This window comes from Rana temporaria, chromosome 3 (assembly GCF_905171775.1).
Source record: "Rana temporaria chromosome 3, aRanTem1.1, whole genome shotgun sequence".
Lineage (NCBI taxonomy): Eukaryota > Metazoa > Chordata > Amphibia > Anura > Ranidae > Rana > Rana temporaria.
In genome coordinates, this window is record NC_053491.1 from 161,906,773 (window position 1) to 161,926,811 (window position 20,039).

General features: G+C 41.5%; 1 protein-coding gene across 3 annotated transcripts in view; it reads left to right on the top strand.

Annotated features, from left to right (window-relative positions):
- Positions 1-20,039, top strand: part of TSPAN12 (tetraspanin 12) — a 255,911-nt gene that overhangs the window by 109,971 nt on the left and 125,901 nt on the right. For 2 of the 3 annotated variants that reach the window (XM_040343747.1, XM_040343745.1), the window contains exon 5: positions 13,584-13,658. The exons of the other annotated variant lie outside the window; for it this stretch is intronic. In XM_040343747.1, coding sequence (XP_040199681.1) covers positions 13,584-13,658 — 75 coding nt within the window. The remainder of the gene's footprint in view (positions 1-13,583; positions 13,659-20,039) is intronic. 3 annotated transcript variants of the gene reach the window in all.

The window sequence follows — 20,039 nt, forward strand, 5'->3', positions numbered from 1 at the left end:
ACATCGTTTTAATGATGAAGTTGGGAAAATGCAGTTTTTTCGACATGCTGAAAAACTATGTTTTTTTTCATGCTGAAAAATGATCGTGTGTACGCGGCATGAGGCTTCACAGCTGTAGACCTTAACCCCCTTAGCGGTAAACCCGAGCGTGACTCGGGGTGGGTTTTCAATGTTAGGATCGGTATCCCCGAGTCACGCTCGGGGTGGACGTGCAGAGTGTGCAGCGGCGCGGCTTACCTTCTCGCTGGATCCACAGGCAAGTTACTTACCTTGTCCCTGGATCCAGCGATGCCACCCCGCTGTGTGAGCGAGCGGGTCCTCCTCGCTCGATTCACAGTCTCCCCGTGTGCCGCCGATCTCCGTTCCCTGCGACGTTACGACGCACGGGGGCAGAGAACGGCGCCAAATTCAAAAAAGTAAACAAACACAATACATACAGTATACTGTAATCTTATAGATTACAGTACTGTATGTAAAAAATACACACCCCCCCTTGTCCCTAGTGGTCTGCCCAGTGCCCTACATGTACTTTTATATAATAAAAACTGTTCTTTCTGCCTGCAAACTGTAGATTGTCCAAAAGTGTCCCTTAATGTCAAAAATGGTTTTAGATCAGCTAGAAAACAGCGATAATAAATTATAATCACTTGCAGAAATGTGCGATAGCGATTTGTGGGGAAATTCGTCATAAAAAAAAAAAAATTATGACAGCGACAATTCTGCAACTGAGCAAATTTCAGTGATTTTGAGTTGATTACATTATTGAATAATTTTTATTATAATTATATTATTATTTGTTATAATTATTTATAATTATTTATTATATTATAATTTATAATTTTGTTTTTTAAAAAAATGTCATACCCGGGATGCCTACAAGATTCTTGTTTGGTCAGATTTAAGGGAGTTATTCCTAAAAATTACAGGCCTACAGTACAAATCACCAAATTTCCTTGCAAAATAATTGTACCGCTTTTGGTACGTAATTCCAGACAGAATCATACCGCCAGGGAGGTTAAAGAAGTTCTCTTTAACAATTGGTTACCTTGCACCCTGACATAACTATATGCAATTTCCAGGGAGATGCATGGTAAAGAGGGAACACTCTAGGCTCACTCTCCAAGATTCTCCTGAGGTGCAAAGGTTTGGCAAGTGCTCTGAGACTCTGTGACCAGGAATCCACTTAGGGTCTTTACTCTCACGTCCCCAGGACATGGTGCAGTGAAAGAGATAATCCTCTTTCAGACAAGATTCCTTGGGGTGAAGTCCTACAACCAGCTTATCTGAAGATTAATCTAGGCCCTCAGCCCTGACAACACTTAGGCCTCAAGAACAGCTACAAAGTCTCAGGGCAGCAGCCCCTCAGGCTTTGGAACCCTCCTGGGGAAAATGATCAATCTCTCCAAGGCTTCGGGTTATTTATTACCTCCCATCCACCTTCTGGTTACTCCTGCCCATGGATTGGCCAGGCCATGGTAATTTTTTTCAGACTGGTCATCTGAATTTTCCTCTCTATGCTCTGGAAGCTTCCTCCAGAGGTGGGGAGAAGCAATCAAATTCCCAGCCTGTGAAACCATGAACACACCAGAACAATCACTGCTTCATTGACTACAGAAGGTGCCAAAAACTACATTTGCCTACCAACCTACAACCTGTGCTAGGAGGTTGCTACATAGTGGGGTTGATTTACTAAAAGCAAATAGACTGTGCACTTTGCAAAGTGCAGTTGCACCAGAGCTTAGCAAATGAGGTACACCTTCACTTTGCAAATAATGCCCAAACGTGCAAGGAAGTTTAAAAAACAAAATTTTTGCCTGCACATGATTGGATGATGGAAATCAGCAACGCTTCTGCTCATTTACCAAGCTCTGGAGCAACTTCTCTTGCAGAGTGTAACTGCACTTTGCAATGTGCATAGATTAATTGCCTTTAGTAAACCAACCCCAGTGTATCTAGATTTCACCAAAGTATTTGATATGGTAACCCATAAATGCTAAATTTACAATTTGAGGTCTGGTGGTATTGATGATAGTGTACAGTGCCTTGAAAAGGTATTCATGCCCGTGGAATTGTCCACACTTTATCATGTTACAGCCAAAAACATGAATGTATTTTATTTGGATTTTGTGTGATAGACCAACAAAACGTGGCACATAATTATGAAGTGGAAGGAAAATGATTAATGGTTTTGTCAGTTCTGTCAGATTGGATGGAGAGCGTCTGTGAACAGCAATTGTCAAGTCTTGCCACAGATTCTCAATTGGATTCATGTCTGGACTTTGACTGGACCATGCTAACACATGAATATTCTTTGATCTAAATCCTTTTATTGTAGCTCTGGTTGTATGTTTAGGGTCATTATCATGCCGGAAGGTGAACCTCTGCCCAACCTCAAGTCTTTTGCAGACTCTAACAGATGTTCTTCTAAGATTGTCAAGTTGGCTGATCATATCATTTCTGTTTTCTTTGGGAATTGTGTATTAATTTTCTACCCTGTCTTTCATTATGTTGTATACTTTCTAAAATGCTGCATATTTCATGCAATGCTTCCTTGGGAAACATGCGTGAACAAACATTTCATGAAGCTCTTCAATACAAAGCATTGGTTTCTTTTGAAACAACAACATCCTAGAGCTATACTGCTGTGATATCAATATTTAATGTAGTCATTGTGGTTGAGTATTAAAGAAAATAAATCCACAAAACATTATTCTACCATCTATACAATGTAGAGCCTTGGACATACATGAAAGAAATAAAATGTCTTGGCATTGGCAATGTTAGTGAGAGGAATAAAAGTCCTGCATCTGTGATATCAGTAAAATGAAGTGGGGAGGTGGAGGGCGAAAAACTTCCGGTTGGGGTGCTAAGGGGTTCTGAGTGGGACAGGAAAAGAGGAAGTGTACCATTCATGCCCCAGCAGGCACCAATGCTTAGATGAGTTCTGTTCTGAGCTGTCAGCCAAGGTAGTAGTGCTGTGCTTCTGGGGAGACATTCCATTGCCTACACCAACACTAAGTTGCCTTTAGAAGAAGATGAGTGGAAAATCCTCCCTCCAGCAGCTTTTTCATTACCTGTTCTGACTGTCAGTTAGCAGGCTGACAGGGATTGGAGTCCTGGTAATCATCCTAAATAGCTTCTTTAGCTATGCTTATTAGTAACTTTAAACAGCTGGACATACAATGTTCAATTTAAGCAGAAGCATAACATTTTAATTTGTTTTAAATAGTAGCATACTTTGTGATAAGTGACATGCAGTATACAGTATAATTCCATAAGTCTCTGAGTCCTTATTAATTTGTGCTTAATAAAGATGTTAGATAAAGGGTTAAAGAGGTAGTAAAGTCTACGTTCTATTTTGTATCTACAGGTAAGCCTATAATAAGGCGTAACTGTAGGTACTGTAACTATCTCCTAAATGTGCACCATTTAGGAGATACTGTATTTACATATAGAGTAGCCGGTAACGTCACCAACGCATGTGCACTGCGCTCTCAGTGGATGGCATGCCTTCCATTGGGAGATGTGTGCCATGACAGTGACTTTCGCGCACATGCACGGGTGTGACATCATCACAGCTCAGCCGTTCAAACCGTCATAACCTGGGAGGAAGACCAGGTGAATATGAATTCCCTGTCAGTAGTAAGTGTACTGCTGGCAGGATCTGTTTTTTAGGTAAGTCTATGGTCATGTGCTAGCACATTATGACATGAGCCTGCGGGGAGGGGGACCATTTTTTTTTATTAGTACAGTTTACTACCACTTTAAGGCACCGTGAAGTTTTGTTTAGAACTAGGGGAATGTTTTTCTCACATTAAAGCAGTTGCTTTTCATGAAGGTGTGGAAGGTCAGTAAGTTAGGTAGGGTCATTCATCTTTTATGTGCCTTAAACTTTACCTACAAATGGGATATGCAGTTTTTATGTTAGTTTTATGCTTTTTTTATTGGATTAGATAAATCTGCCAAACTTTCTGCAGTCCATTGCGTTTCTTTCAGAGCTACGTTACACTGCATATATATTCTGTTATAGTGTTGATGTTTCTTGCTTTAGTTTTGCACAATAGAATTTGTACTTTCCTGTGTGTGTGTGTGTGTGTGTGTGTGTGTGTGCATGTATGTGTACATGCACATTTTTAGAAAACGCATGTCATGTATACAGCATGTTACTAAACAAAAATTTCATTTTTAATTTCAATTACTATTCAGTTTTATGTTTTAGCTGGCCATTTCTTAGAATCTTTGTCAGGCTTAAATAATTGCCTGGCTACCTCCTCCATTGGTCTGAGCAGATCTTGGGGTTAAATGATGGACAGCCTGTTGCATAGGATTTTGCATTGCCTTAGGTTTACTACACTGAAAGTTTAATCTCTGCTAAAATCTTGCATATTTGTGTAAGATTTCTTATAGAAACTCATAAGTAAATGCAGGGTCTCACACTTAGCACCTGTATTAAAATATTTCAGTGAGTACACCAGGCAGGTAAAGATCTGCAGGAAACATTGCTAAAATCCATGCAATGTATATATCGGACTTTTCAATGTATATATTGGGAAATTTGTTTTTCAACAAATCTGGAGTTCTGCTTTACAAGTTGGTAAAGACAAATAACCTTGTCGGCCAAGGCCAAGTATATTATAATTGATATGTGTTTTTGCAAAAGTATTGAATAAACAAGCTGAAAATTTGACCTATATATCACTAATTGGAGCAGACCTGCCTGGTCCATTTCAATGATTTGTTCCTGAAATGTCTTAACTGAATAGTTTTATGTGTTTTGTGTCTATCATGTATTATAAACAACCAACAGCTATAAATTAAATTGTCTGTAGTGTTTTGTTTCTGTCTAAACAGAGTGTCTGGAATTGGCCCCTGCATCTCATATTATACTTTGTTTATTTAAATTAAAGCACTGAAAAGCCATGCACCATAAAGCTATATATTTAAAAAAGGCGGCAACCTCAGACATAATGCAATGGTCCATTTAATGTTTGTTTTCAGCAATGGTTTTCTACTTCCTTATTTATTATACGATTTCTTACTTGTGTGCATACTATGGCATTTTTCTGAATGGTTTCCCCATCAGTTTCTGGTACTTACACTGCTTGCAAATACATTGAATAACATATTGTGGAATAAAGATCTGGAGTAATCTGTGACTTTTATATCTGCCTGGAGTTTAGATTAAGGAATCCGATAAGGAGCATTGATTATTTAAACCCAGTGGCTGGACAACTACAGTAAAACCTTGGTTTGCGAGCATAATTCTTTCCAGAAACATGCTTGTAATCTAAAGCACTTGTATATCAAAGCATTTTTTTACAGGGTATAAAAGAGAAGAGAGGCACCTCTAAGGCCACGTACACACGATCGGTTAAACCAATGAGAACGGTCTGATGGACCGTTTTCATCGGTCCAAACCGATCGTGTGTGGGCCCCATCGGTTATTTATCCATAGGTTAAAAAAAAGAAATCTTGTTTTAAATTTAACCGATGGATTGGTAACCGATAGAAAAAAAACGATCGTTAGTAGGCACGTCCATCGGTTAAAAATCCACGCATGCTCAGAATCAAGTCGACGCATGCTTGGAAGCATTGAACTTCGTTTTTTTCAGCACGTCGTGTTTTACGTCACCGCGTTCTGACACAATCGGTTTTTTAACTGATGGTGTGTAGGCACGACTGACCATCAGTCAGCTTCATCGGTTAACCGATAAAAACGGTCCATCAGACCGTTTTCATCGGATGGACCGATCGTGTGTACAGGGCTTAAGTGTAGCAATAAGTTGCTAAATGTTGTACCTTCATTAAATGTAACCATATTGCTACACTTAGAGGCGCCTCTCCTTTTTTATACACAGTTATCAAGACATCGCTTGTATATCAAGGCAAAATGTATTAAAACATCAAACCAAGTTACTCTCAAACCAAGGTTTTACTGTACATCTTTACATACATTAAAAAAAAATATTATGTTTACTACTGAAATTGATTGTAAATTGGATCTAGGTGATTTACACATTTTAATTCCTGAAAATATTATTTTCCGAAACTATACATTTGTGGTTATACAATAATAATGACAATAAAACACAATGAGCTAGATTCACGTAGCCCGGCGTATATTTTGGCCGGCGTAGCGCATCTCATATGCGATACGGCGACGTTAAATAGGGAGCCCAGACCAGTATTCACAAAGATCTGGCGCGGTACGTTGCGCCGGCGTAGTATAAATAGGCCGGCGTAAGGCCGCCTAATTCAAAATAGGCAGGTAGGGAGCGTGCTCCATGTGAATTAGCCGTGACATCTCCCAATGGAATGTAAATGAATGGCCGTTCGTACGGCGCATGCGCACGCATGCTCAGAGTCAAGTCGCATATACTCCCTAAGATACGTTGGCTCAATGCTTTCGACGTGAACGTAACCTACGCACTGCCCCATTCACGTACCACTTACGTAAACAACGTAAAATTCGATGGCTGTTCTGATGTCCATACCTTAACATTGGCTGCACCTCATATAGCAGGGGTAACGTTACGCCGGACGTAAGCCTTACGTAAACGGCGTAGCGGGCACAAGTACGTTCATGAATCGCCGTATCTAGGTCATTTACATATTCTACGTGTAAATCTACGGAAGCGCCCCTAGCGGCCAGCGTAAATATGCACGCTTGATACCACAGCGTACTAACACTTACGTCGGTCGGAGGAAGCTGTAATTCAAGCTTATCTAGCTCCCAGAATAGCACGCATAGATACAACGGCGCATCTTTCAACTTACGCGGCGTATCTATAGATACGCCGACGTAAAGGGTACCAGAATCTAGCTCTAAATATTTAATGCTTCACAGAACAAGTAGACTGAACGACCAGGGTCTCTAGGGGACACCGGTGTTCTGTCAGATTAGCAAACCTGTCGGATCAGCTAACGGAAGTGACGTTACGTCGGCTAACTTACCAAAAATAACTGCTGCGCATGCGTTCCACTGCTAATGCGTTTCCCCACTTCACTACCAACAATCTACTTGTCAGATTTGTGGGTGCTGCAGTGTTTTCTTTGTTTTGATTGTTGGTAGTGAAGTGGTGAAACGCATGTAGAGCTCATTAGTGGTAGAACACATGCACAGTAAGTATTTTTGGTAAGTCAGCTGATGGAACGTCACTTCCGTTGGTTGATCTGACAGAACACGGACATTAAGGTCCATGTGCCAAAACTCTCTTCAGATCTTCCCATCTGACAAAGCCTTCTTTGCTTTTTTGATTTTTGTTTCATTTCATAATGTAGCATAAGTAGTAAGGGCCATATTCTCAAACAAGTTACGCCGGTGTATCTACTGATACACCGGCGTAAATCGAATTTCCTGCCGGCGTATCATTGTTTTGTATTCACAAGATACGCCGGATTTAGGCTAGGATCCGACTAGTGTAAGTCACTTACACTGTCGGATCCTAAATGTAATTCGCCGCCGGCCGCTAGATGGCGTTTACGTTCAGGTCTCATTTGTTTATGCAAATGAGCCTGATACGCCGATTCCCGAACGAAATTGCATCGCGTAACCGTCGCTTACGTCGTTTGCGTAAGTGTAAGGTTACCCCTGCTATCTGAGGGGTAACCTTACGCCAGTCCCACGTATGCCATGTTAAAGCGGTTGTAAACCGCATAAACTTTTTTTTTTTTCCCCCAAACCTGCAATGCAAAAGGCATAATAGGCTAGTATGCATCGCATACTAGCCTATTATGAAATACTTACCTCGGAACGAGGTGTGTACCACTTACCTGGTCCACGCCGAGCAGGATGTCATCTTGCTCCGGCGTGTCTTCCGGGTATCGCCGCTCCAGCGCTGTGATTGGCTGGAGCGGCGATGACGTCACTCCCGCGCGTGCGCGCGGGAGATTTAAAATCGGCAGGGTCTGGCGATGCCGGTCCTTCAGCCGTGGAGTCCCCCCTGCGCATGCGCCGCCCGCATTGCGGGGGTAATATCTCCTAAACCGTGCAGGTTTAGGAGATATTCTCCTTACCTACAGGTAAGCCTTGTTGTAGGCTTACCTGTAGGTAAAAGTCCAAATAGTGGGTTTACAACCACTTTAAGTATGGCGTCGGGTCCGCATCATCTTTTCCCGTCGGGTACGTCGTTTTACTAAGTCGTTCTTAAATACGACTTTACGTCAATGACGCACACGTCTGCGTCATTGACGTTTTATGTCGAGAACTGGAGCATGCGCACTGGGCTATTTTAAGCCCGGCTCATGCGCAGTTCGAACGGCACGGGGGCGCGCTTAATTTAAATGCAAGCCGCCCCCTTGGAATTACGTGGGGATGCGCCGGGCCAATTACACTACGCCACCCCAAACTACGAAGCAAGTGTTTGGGGAATACAGCACTTGCTCCTGTAAGTTGGGGCGGCGTAGTGTAAATGGCTTACGCGACGCCGCCGCAGAAACTACAAGAATCTGGCCCTAAGACTTCAGCTGCAACAACAGGACTTAATGGTCCAAAGGAATACATCTGGGACCTGGTACTGCTGTGGTTCAAGGAGACTAAAGGCCCCGTACACACGACCAGTTTCCTCGGCAGAATTCAGCTTCCGACCGAGTTTCTGGCTGAATTCTGCCGAGGAAAATGGTCGTGTGTACACTTTCGGCCGAGGAAGCCGACGAGGACCTCGGCGAGGAAATAGAGAACATGTTCTCTATTTCCTCGTTGTTCTATGGGAGTTCTCGGCCCGCCGAGGTCCTCGGCGGCTTCAGGGCTGAACTGGCCGAGGAACTCGATGTGTTTGACATGTCGAGTTCCTCGGCCGTGTGTACGGGGCCTTAGAGTTAATGTAAAAATGATGATTAAACTCACTTCTATCTCTTCCTTAGCTCTGGACAAATCAGAAGTCAGCCTTAAACTGGAACTATGGTTAAAATATAAAGACATACTGTATTTTATGCAGTCCATCACCTGTTTATCCGGACAGAATATCTATTACTAATTGCACTTCAGCTGTTCGGCCTGTGAAATTGTACAGCAGCATTGTCACTCTGTGAACAGGGTGGTTTTAGATGGACATGTACTTTTAAATTAATGTAAGCTTTAATTCAAGCTAAGGCCCTGTACACACGGTCGGTCCATCCGATGAGAACGGTCCGAAGGACCGTTCTCATCGGTTAACCGATGAAGCTGACTGATGGTCTGATGTGCCTACACACCATCAGTTTAAAAACCGATCGAGTCCAAGGCGGTGACGTAAAACATCCCTGGTATGATACATTTTGAAACAAGGGACTGTACAAAGTCTGATGTCACAATCAGGACAATGGAACCTGATTTCTTTTCTGATTTTGTTTCCACTGTCATCTCGCTTTGAGCAAAAAACCACCCACATCCTGGGATGCAGTCCATTAAGTGATGATCAGTCAGGCGTTCCGGGTTGACAACGCCAACAGCACAAGGTCCAGCTTTATTCACAGCCATTGATAGTGTTTGGTGGTTCCCCAAGGTACGTTTGTTTGTTTTTTGCAGAATGTAGGCATTCCACAAGCATTGCTCAAGAAGATGCCTGAAAACCTTCCTGTAGTACTTATTTTTCCTCATTGTTGGGTAGAATGTCATTGCTTGGTTGGCTCTGTCCGCACCTCCCATGTTTTTTTTGTAGTCTATCAATACTTGTGACTTCCTTTCCCACCTTTCGTGCGTCCCATAACAGTGGAGGTATTATGAACTGTACTCATTAGGCACACACCTTTCTTGTCACGCCATTGCAGTGCCATAATTTTGCCTTTCTACCAGGCAACCATTTCTTCAGTCTTCAGCTTCTTATTGACAAACATTGGTGGCATGTCACGCCCGTTATCCCTAGCAGTTCCATGGGTATCTATTTTGTTTAGCAGAACAAACTCCTAAAGTTCAGGAGACGTATAAAAGTTGTCGGTTGTTACGCAATAGTCCTGTTTAACCTCCCTGGCGGTATGATTCTTTCAGAAAAAAGGTGCTGAAAGTGGTACCATAATTTGCAAGGAAATTTGGCGTTTTATACTGTAGGCCTGTAATTCTTAGGAATAACTCATTTAAATCTGTCCAAACCAGAGTCTAATAGGCATCCCGGGTATGAATTTTTTTTAAAAACAAAATTATAAATTATAATCTAATAAATAACTATAAATAATTATAACAAATAATATAATTATAATAAAAATTATTCAATAATGTAATCAACTCAAAATCACTGAAATTTGCTCAGTTGCAGAATTGTCGCTGTCATTTCTTTTATTTTTTTATGACGAATTTCCCCACAAATCGCTATCGCACAATTCTGCAAGTGATTATAATTTATTATCGCTGTTTTCTAGCTGCTCTAAAACCATTTTTGACATAAAGGGACACTTTTGGTTGCTATGGACAATCTACAGTTTGCAGGCAGAAAGAACAGTTTTTATTATATAAAAGTACATGTAGGGCACTGGGCAGACCACTAGGGACAAGGGGGGGTGTGTATTTTTTACATACAGTACTGTAATCTATAAGATTACAGTATACTGTATGTAATGTGTTTGTTTACGTTTTTGAATTTGGTGCCGTTCTCCGCTCCCGTGCGTCGTAACGTCGCAGGGAACGGAGATCGGCGGCACAGGAGGACGCTGTGTGAATTGAGCGAGGTCCCGCTCGCTCACACAGCGTGGTGGCATCGCTGGATCCAGGGACAAGGTAAGTAAACCATGCCTGTGGATCTAGCGAGGCAAGCCCGAGTCTGACTCGGGGTTACCGATCGCAGCATGAAAATCTAACCCCGAGTCAGACTCGGGAACACCGCCAAGAGGGTTAAGCAATGGCTCAATGAGTCACAGAAGATGTTGCCAATCTAAAGTTGTATTTTGGATAAAATTTTGTTCATTTTCCAGCATATATGACTGAATTCCAAATATAGCCAGTTGATGATTCGCATAGCATGTAGGATTTTAGCCAAATCGTGCTCTCTTTGATGCAATGTATTGTACCCAGCTGAGCCTTCCCTTGTAGGCCAATAGACTTTCATCTATGCTGATATCTCTTTCTGGCACATAGCTCCATTGGATATTCTTTAGAATCATTTGAGATACTTCCCAAATTGTCTTTCGTTTTGGTGCAGGATGAGTAGTTTCATCAAATTCTTTATTGTTTTCGAAGTGTAAATATTTCAGGGAAAATCTGTACTCTGACATGACCGTGCCAAAGAATGGAGTGGCAAGTAATTTATTAGTTGTCCAATACCACTTCTGCAGGGGTTTCCCCACCACTCCCTGAAGTATTATTAGGTCCATAAATTTCCAAATGTCATTTTTGGTCACTGGTCCAAACTTTCTGCTTCTTGGAAACTTCCTATCTGTAGTAGCTAATTGTTGCTCTTGGTACCGGTTTGTCTCAGTAAATATTTTTTCAATAACCTCATCGGTCAGAAATAGTTGTAAGCATGCCAAGGGGTTGTCATCTTCAACATCCACTTTCATACTAGTGCTCCAATAAATGGGAATCTTGGGGGCGCTGCGTGATCCGTACCACAGTCAATATAGCACCAAGTTTACACATCAATAAGCTCAGTCGCAGGATCGTCGCTGTCATCACTTTCAGTGTCTGATGACGAATTTCCCCACTAATTACTATCACTCAATTCTGCAAGTGATTCTAATTCACTATCGCTGTTATCTAGCTGGTCATAAACCGCTTTTGACGTATAGGGATGCTTTTTTGATGACATGGATGTTCCTTAAATTTCCAGGCAGAAAGAATGGTAAAAGTGCAGGCAGGGCACTGGACAAAGCACTAGGGACAAAACTGAACTGATTTGATACAGTAATGTAATCCTAGCAGATTAGTATGCATCCCTGTGTGTTATGTTTGTACTTTTAATTTGCGGCTGGTTCCGCTCCTATGTGTCGTGACACTCGCAGGGAAGGGAACCCGGAACGCTGATGCCTCAGGTGGAGGACACAACGGGAGAACATTGCGGGAGTATGGCTTGGGGTTACCACTTTTGGTACTGAAAATGAACCCCAACCCACCTTTGGGATTATGACCAGGGAGGTTAAACTAAGTAATGTGAGGTATGCACCATTCACAGATAACCGTTAAAACCCAGCTGAATTTACTGTGTAACGCTATGTGCCTTATTAATCAAAATATTTTAAACCGCCATCACACTTTTGTGTTGCAGTAATGCGTAAACAAAATATAAAAAACTAAATCTTTTTGAATGGGCTTCCTTCACACAACACATGGTAATGAGCAATGAAACATAATTTAACAGGCACGCGTTAATGCAGTACATCGATATGATTCCGGCCTTAGATTCTGCTTTCATACTTTGTTCTTATTTTCCTGTATGTGCCTATAGAAGATTAATGACTCTGGGGAATTATAGACAGTTCTATCCAAGACACAATGGCAAATACATTTTGCAGTTTTATTAGAGATGCTGTGCTACAACCTTTAGGTTTTATAGGGTTGATTTACTGATGACAAATAGATTGTTCCCTCTGCAAGGGAAGTTGCATTTTGCAAGAGAATTTTCTCCAGAGCTTAGTGAATGAGATGAAGCTTTGCTGTTTTTTTCCCTTCCACATTACTGGATATTCGTTACACATGTAATTTTACAATTTTTGCTATGTGCTGGGGGAAAAATTCCTTTGCCTCGTTTGGCTTTAGTAAATTAACTCTAAGCTGTGATTTCAGATTTTATCTAAAGTGCCACCTGCTGGTAAAATCGGGAAACAAACCAAACCGGGTGATTCCAATGTTGTACTATATGGCAAAAGTAATCCTATCTAGACTAGTACAAGATAGATTCTGATTGGTTTCTATACTGGTACTGTTTTTGTTAGTGCACTTGATAATCACTTAAAACATAAATAAATTCCACTGCTGTGATCTGGGATTTTACCATAATGTGCAAATGTGCATAGCATATTTGCACTATATGGCACTTACTTGCCAAAAGAACCATCATCTTGATTGGCTGACCCAGGATAAGAATTAATCTCGGCACTTGGCAGATGCTGGGATTGAGCACTAAACTACCCATACACGGGTTAATGCACGGGTTAATGTAGGTTTAAAAAAACAAAAACATTTCAGGTAGACAGTTAGATGCAATTTTTGCAGAAGAGAGACACAAATATAGGTAATAAAAGTCTACATGCCTGCAGTGTTTTGTTCCACTTTAAGAACAAATAATCTTTATTGAATAAGCTTTGTGTATCCACAACTGAATTCCCTGTATTTTTGGACTTAAATATATTGCTGTTTGTAATCAAAGGGGTTACCTAATCCCATGTTCCTGGACCTGCTTAGGTAACCCATTAAAAGTGTTATGATTTTTACTATTTATTGAAAGGTCTGACAGGGGAGCACTACAAGCACTACTGTATGTGGGTTGCTCAGAACATCAGATGACAACGACTAGCAGATATGGAAATTTAGAATAATTTTTTATTATGTCACCTTTACTTGTTTTGCACTGTTTTATTCTTGTCTGAGATTTGATTAGGTGTTTGACTAGGTATTACAGAATATAGCTTTCTAGATTACACTGCTGAGTGTTCTTTTTATGCATCTTTTTCTTTTGCAGTATTTTGGAAGCTTGTTGGTAATTTTCTGCATTGAGTTAGCATGTGGAGTCTGGACATATGAGCAGGAAGTCACGGTATGTAGTACAACTAAGAGCACACAAGAATATACCTGTTTACATAACGTGTATATATAGATCTATCTATATATATATATATATATATATATATATATATATATATATATATATATATATATATATATATAAAGATAGATATCTATATATATATATAGATATAGATATATATATATACAGTATATATATCTATATAAAAAATGTAAATGTATTGTTATAAGGTGTTCTAATATGTTAGCCTTTCAAGGAGCAAATAACATATTACATTATCATGCCATCAGCGTTGGAGTTAACCCCCAAAGCAATTTGTGAAGCAAGGCCCAAAACGAATTTAAAGCATTAGGCTGGGTTCACACTACTACACTACTTTCATCCTACTTTGCTCTGCTACATTGGTCCTACATTGATCCTACATTGGTCCTACATCCATCCTACTTTCATGAACAGGATACTACTTTGGTCCGACTTCAATGATATTCAATGGGCCTGAAGTAGGATCAATGTAGGACCAAAAGTAGTACAGGGAGCATTTTCAAAGTCGGACCGACTTGTGTAGGACCAATGTAGGACACTACAAGACGCTCTCATAGGGAAACATTGAACACCGAGCAAAGTAGGATGAAAGTAGTGTAGTAGTGTGAACCCAGCCTACATAATAGATAGTATATCATACACAAATATGTCACACATTATAACAAACTTGTATCTTTTAGGTATGAAAAAGTCATGATAATGCTGCTATCACAGACAGGCTTTATACTTCTCTCAAGCCAAGGCATAAATGATTCTGCGCACTATGTGGAATTTGGCAGCGTTTATACACAAATATAATAATAAATACAAATACTTCCTACAGTTAATACAAATGTCATTTCCCAGGAGATGACAAGTGGGATTCTTCTTAGCGTTATGTGTTACTATATACTTCCCATTCTTGACTTTTGAGACACTGAATACCCTGTGCTATAGATGTAGCCTCTTTCATTGCGCTTTGATGTACTGCTGCACAAACCTCGTGAGAGACATCTGTTGCCCGAAGCAAGGAAAGCTAATCGTGCTGTAGCTGACATTACAGCTCCGGCCAAAGCTTTATTTACAATATAGTGAAACTAGACACACGCTTAATGCAACATGATTTCTTTTTAATTAAAACATTAAAATAGAACTCCAACCTAATTGATAACTTGGAGTAAATTGTGCCAATTTCCCCAATTAGTTTATCTAAAGGACTCACACCAATCACTGTTACTAGTTTTCTTTACAGTTATTGCCATAGCATGTGTATTGACTGCTGCACAAATAGGCTGGATGCATTAGGACAGCATGTGCCAGTGGCTTTCAGTACGCTGTCAAACATGTAAAATGAATGAGTTTTATAGCAACAGTGCCAGCATACTTTACAGGCATTGCACTGGGTTTGCAGGCAACTTTTATTTGGTCTTGACAAAGTACAGTATTAAGCGAAGCATGATATTTGCTAAACATCTATGAATTAGGAATATCAATGAGCATAAAGATTTTACATGGGATTCCTCTTGTAACTCAATTGTAAGCCTAATGTAACTTTTAACCCTTTCACTTCCAGGTCCGTATGGCATACGGACCTACAGCACCACTTAGATCCGGACCTGGCATTCCTCCTTCTGCTAGAAGTTTATAGTCACTTCAGTGACTATGAGCTAAATAGCAGAACTGTTCAGCAGAGCTATTCACCGAAGATGTGCCCCTGCTGCTGCCCACTTCTCCGCCCTGTGTCTCTTGTCTCTCCACCTCCCATTGCTGTTGTTGACATCTGAAATCCCCCCCCCCCCCACACACACTATGGCCCAGATTCTCTAAGGAGATACGACGGCGTATCTCAAGATACGCCGTCGTATCTCTGAGTCTGAGCCGTCGAATCTATGCGCCTGATTCTTAGAATCAGTTACGCATAGATTTGTGTTAGATCCGACCGGCGTAAGTCTCTTACGCTGTCGGATCTAAACTGCATATTTACGCTGGCCGCTAGGGGCGTGTACGCTGATTTACGCCTAGAAATATGTAAATCAGCTAGATACGCAAATTCACGAACGTACGCCCGGCCGACGCAGTACAGAAACGCCGTTTACGTTAGGCTTTCCCCGACGTAAAGTTACTCCTGCTATATGAGGCGTACATGCGGCGTACCAATGTTAAGTATAGACGTCGTTCCCGCGTCAAATTTAGAAAATTTTACGTTGTTTGCGTAAGTCGTCCGTGAATGGGGCTGGACGTAATTTACGTTCACGTCGAAACCAATAAGTCCTTGCGGCGTACTTTGGAGCAATGCACACTGGGATATGTCCACGGACGGCGCATGCGCCGTTCGTAAAAAGCGTCATTTACGTGAGGTCACATATCATTTACATGACACACGCCTACATCTTCCACATTTGAATTAGGCGGGCTTACGCCGGCCTATTTACGCTACGCCGCTGCAACTTATGGAGCAAGTGCTTTGAGAATACTGCACTTGCCCGTCTAAGTTGCGGAGGCGTAACATAAATAGGATACGTTACGCCGGCACAAAGATACGCCGCTGTACGTGAATCTGGGCCTATTTGTCCACTTTCCCTGCCAATTTACCCCCGCAGCATTGATTTTTCCTCCCCCCATCCTACGCAACCAGATCCCCTATAGATATTCTGCAGCTGCCGGCCTCTCCTCATCTGCCCTCTCGCCAGCCACATAACCTTGGCGACTCCCCGCTCCTGCAGTGCTAATTTCTTTCCTGAATGAACACAGTGGTTGATCATTTATCACTGAAGCATAGTAAATTTTGAATGAATAGGAGCCTCCATGCAGAGACCTCTGTTCATTCATCCGCAGTGCAGCTGAGGCTGCAGAGAAAGGGACTGAGGGACTCTGTGTCTTCAGTCTCTTTCTGTGTCTAAAAAAAAAAAGAGATGTCAGCGGTCTGTTTAGAGCCCTGACATCTCACCAAAGCCCCCACCCCACCAAAAGAATGTACAAAATTGTAAAAAGAAAATTATAAAAAAAAAAAAAAAACATAGTAAGGCTTTGTTCACACAGGGCATACAGTACTATACAATGCGCCGCTGCGATGGTGTGTTTGCCCACACAGGGATTCAATGGTGTTGTATGCATCCCTATGCAGGCGTCCAATTGATGTAATTTGGGATGTAGCAACTGCACAAGCACAGCTGTTGCTCCCAATGTGACATCCATGTGGGTTTGGGTGCATGTCCATGAGTTTACACTGTCTGCATTTGGGATAGTGCACCCACACCAATATGGATGTCAGGTTGGGAGCAGCAGCTGTGCTGTGCCTGTGCAGCTGCTGCATCCCAATTGACATGAATAGGAATGCCTGCATGGGGATACACTGAACAGCTGTAAAAATGAAAAAAGCTGCTTTGCTAAATAGCCAGCTGCCCCCCACAGACTCACCCACTTTAAGATCTAGCATTGGGCATCTTCCATGTTGAATGTAAATTCTCTCTACATCATTAAAGTGGTTGTAAAGGTTGAAGATTTTTTACCTTAATGCATTCATTGCATTAAGGTAAAAAACCTTCTATTGTCAGCCCCCCCGCTCCCAGCCCAGCGCTACTTTTTCTCTCTCAACACTGGACTCAGTGAGAGCAGCAGGAGCTATTGGGTCCTGCTGCTGTCAATCAAATCCAGACAACCAGTAACGAGGGAGCAGGGGGCAGGACCAAGTCCCACTGTATGGACACACAGAGCGTGACTGAGGATCGAGCCTGCATGTGTGCCACCATACGAAACAGCTTCCTATGGTGGCGCATAGAGAAGAGGAGGAACCAAGGGCACCACAGGGTTCCAAGAACAGGGCGATCAGGGCTACTCTGTGCAAAACCATTGTACAAAGCAGGTAAGTAAGCCATGTTTGTTATTTAAAAAAAAAGAAAATGTTTTACTTTACAATCACTTGTTGGAGGACAACTCCTGCTGGAGTTAAGTCCGCTGTGCGTCATAGGGCTGATCTGAAAGCAACTAGAGAGAATATAAAAAGAAAAGCAAAACAAAAAACATATGAGGAAGGGGGAGTTGGGCTTGAATGAGAAGAATTCAACATAGATAAACAATCTTCTAACATGCGGACCGTACCATTGATAGTTTGATTTTGGAGGTTTTAGAGGAGATGGCGATTATACAGGACCTTTAGATAAACCAGTTTTATATCTGAGCACCTGTCTCCTTACGCTTAGATGTTGTTGGAGAAGCAAAATTCCAAGATGAATGGTCACTGGCTGTTGTGATTTCAGTGATGCTAAAGTAACTTGAGAGCATTGAAAGCTCAGCTGTAATTTTTGGTTAGGATAGGAAAGGGTTATAACCTTAGTAAGTTTTTTTTTTTATTGCCATTTTTGACACTGCTGGGGATAAGTCTCCCCTTTTTTTATGGTAGCCACAGCTAAAGTGAGGACATCTCCATGACGAGAGACACATACAGCAATAAAAACCAAAGACAGAGGTTCTAACCCATCTGCAGTGTACTGAAATATTTTCTTACTGTCTGAGAAATGTTGCTTGTTTTCTCAGTGACCACACAGGAAGTCATAGAGACAGAGGTTCTCACCCTTTCTGACATTTTCCAGAAGTTAAAATAACTCTGGCCAGGGTTGTGCCTGAAACAATTTCCAGGCATTTGGACAGACATGATATAGTGCAGCAAGCTACAAAATAGACGTATTTGAAAGAAATGGTTTTATTTAATCATACATTTAGGAGTTCTTTATGCTTGATTTGCTTCTACTTTAGTGTTATAAGGTGATTTTTGTAAATCATTCTCACACAGAGACATCTTACAAGATAAATGTATTTTAGATATATTTGACTTGCCATGCTGTATATCTTTTAAAATATACCTATAAACTTTTTCATATCAAAATGACATTTCTAGTAGCTAAGCATTTCCAGGAAGCTGGTCATATGGTGTCCCATAAACCTCACACTTATGACAATTCCTTCACCTTAGCTTTAAACTTTAGTCTGAAGAAATATCAGATTCGCCAAACATTTACAAAGCATTTACAATAAACTTAACAAGTCTGTATGAATAAATTCCTGACATGTCAATTTACAGTGACAGTATACCTGTACATATTTTTTTAAATCTGTACTTTTCATTGTTAAAAAGTTGTCTGAAAAACAGACAAAGTGGCTGACTAGTCCGAGATAGTAGCTTGGCCTTGACTGAAATACTTATCATCAAAAAATAATTCTAACTTCACACTAAAAGTGCATTTAAAAGAGCATATAATGATCATATAAAGTAAACTGACTTAGTGAAGAGACCTGTATGATTCTATGGAGTTGATTTATTAAAACTGGAGCATGCAAAATCTGGTGCTTCGAACATAAAAAGCTTCCAGTTTTTGTCAAAGCTTAAAGGGTTTGTAAAGAAGATTTTATTTTTAAAAAACAAAATAACAAACATGTTATACTTACCTCCACTGTGCAGCTCGTTTTGCACAGAGTGGCCCCGATCCACGTCTTCTGGGGTCCCTCAGCGGCTGTCTCTGGTCCTCCTCGCAAGAACTCCACACATTCATGCGAGCGAGCATGCATAGTGTGGAGTCCTTGCGGGCACGCTCTCGTGATACAGCGAGCGGCTACAGCCGCTCACTGTATCACTCGGCTCCGCCCCCTGGTGCGCCGCGTCATTGGATGTGATTGACAGCAGTGCCAGCCAATGGCTGCTCTGCTTTCAATCCATCCGCTCTAGCCAATCAACAGCCAGGCTGAGCGGCGAAGAGGATGTCATTGACTCATTGGCTCACTGTCTGTCTATGGGGGCACTGGAGGAGGTTCCATTGTCCATTCACACACTGAGCGTGGCTTAGCCCTTTTCCCCACTCTCTCCTCATTGGCTCACTAGCTGTGATTGACAGCAGCAAGAGCCAATGGCTCCTGCTGCTGTGTGAGACAATGAGGAGACAGAGACTCCTGCACATCGTTGGATCGGGATGGGGCCCAGGTAAGTATTAGGGAGGGCTGGGGGGAGTTGCACCCAGAAGATATTTTACCTTAATTGAACGCATTGAATGCATTAAAGGGTCACTAAAGGATTTTTTTTTAGCTAAATAGCTTCCTTTACCTTACTGCAGTACTGGTTTCATGTCCTCATTGTTCGTTTTTGCTTTGAAGTAGCTGTAATTCTGCTGTGATCTCCACACTTCCTGGTTGCCTGTTTCCTTATAACCATGGTACTGGGAGATTTTCACGGTGGTCTAAGCTGTCATTACTGTGTGTCTAAAACTCCTCAGAACCAATCAGATTCATTTTAAAAACAAAACACTGCCCTGGATTTGTTGTTTTTGTTCTGTGAGTCTTCCCGACTCACCCCTCACCCGGAAATTCATGTATCTACCTTTA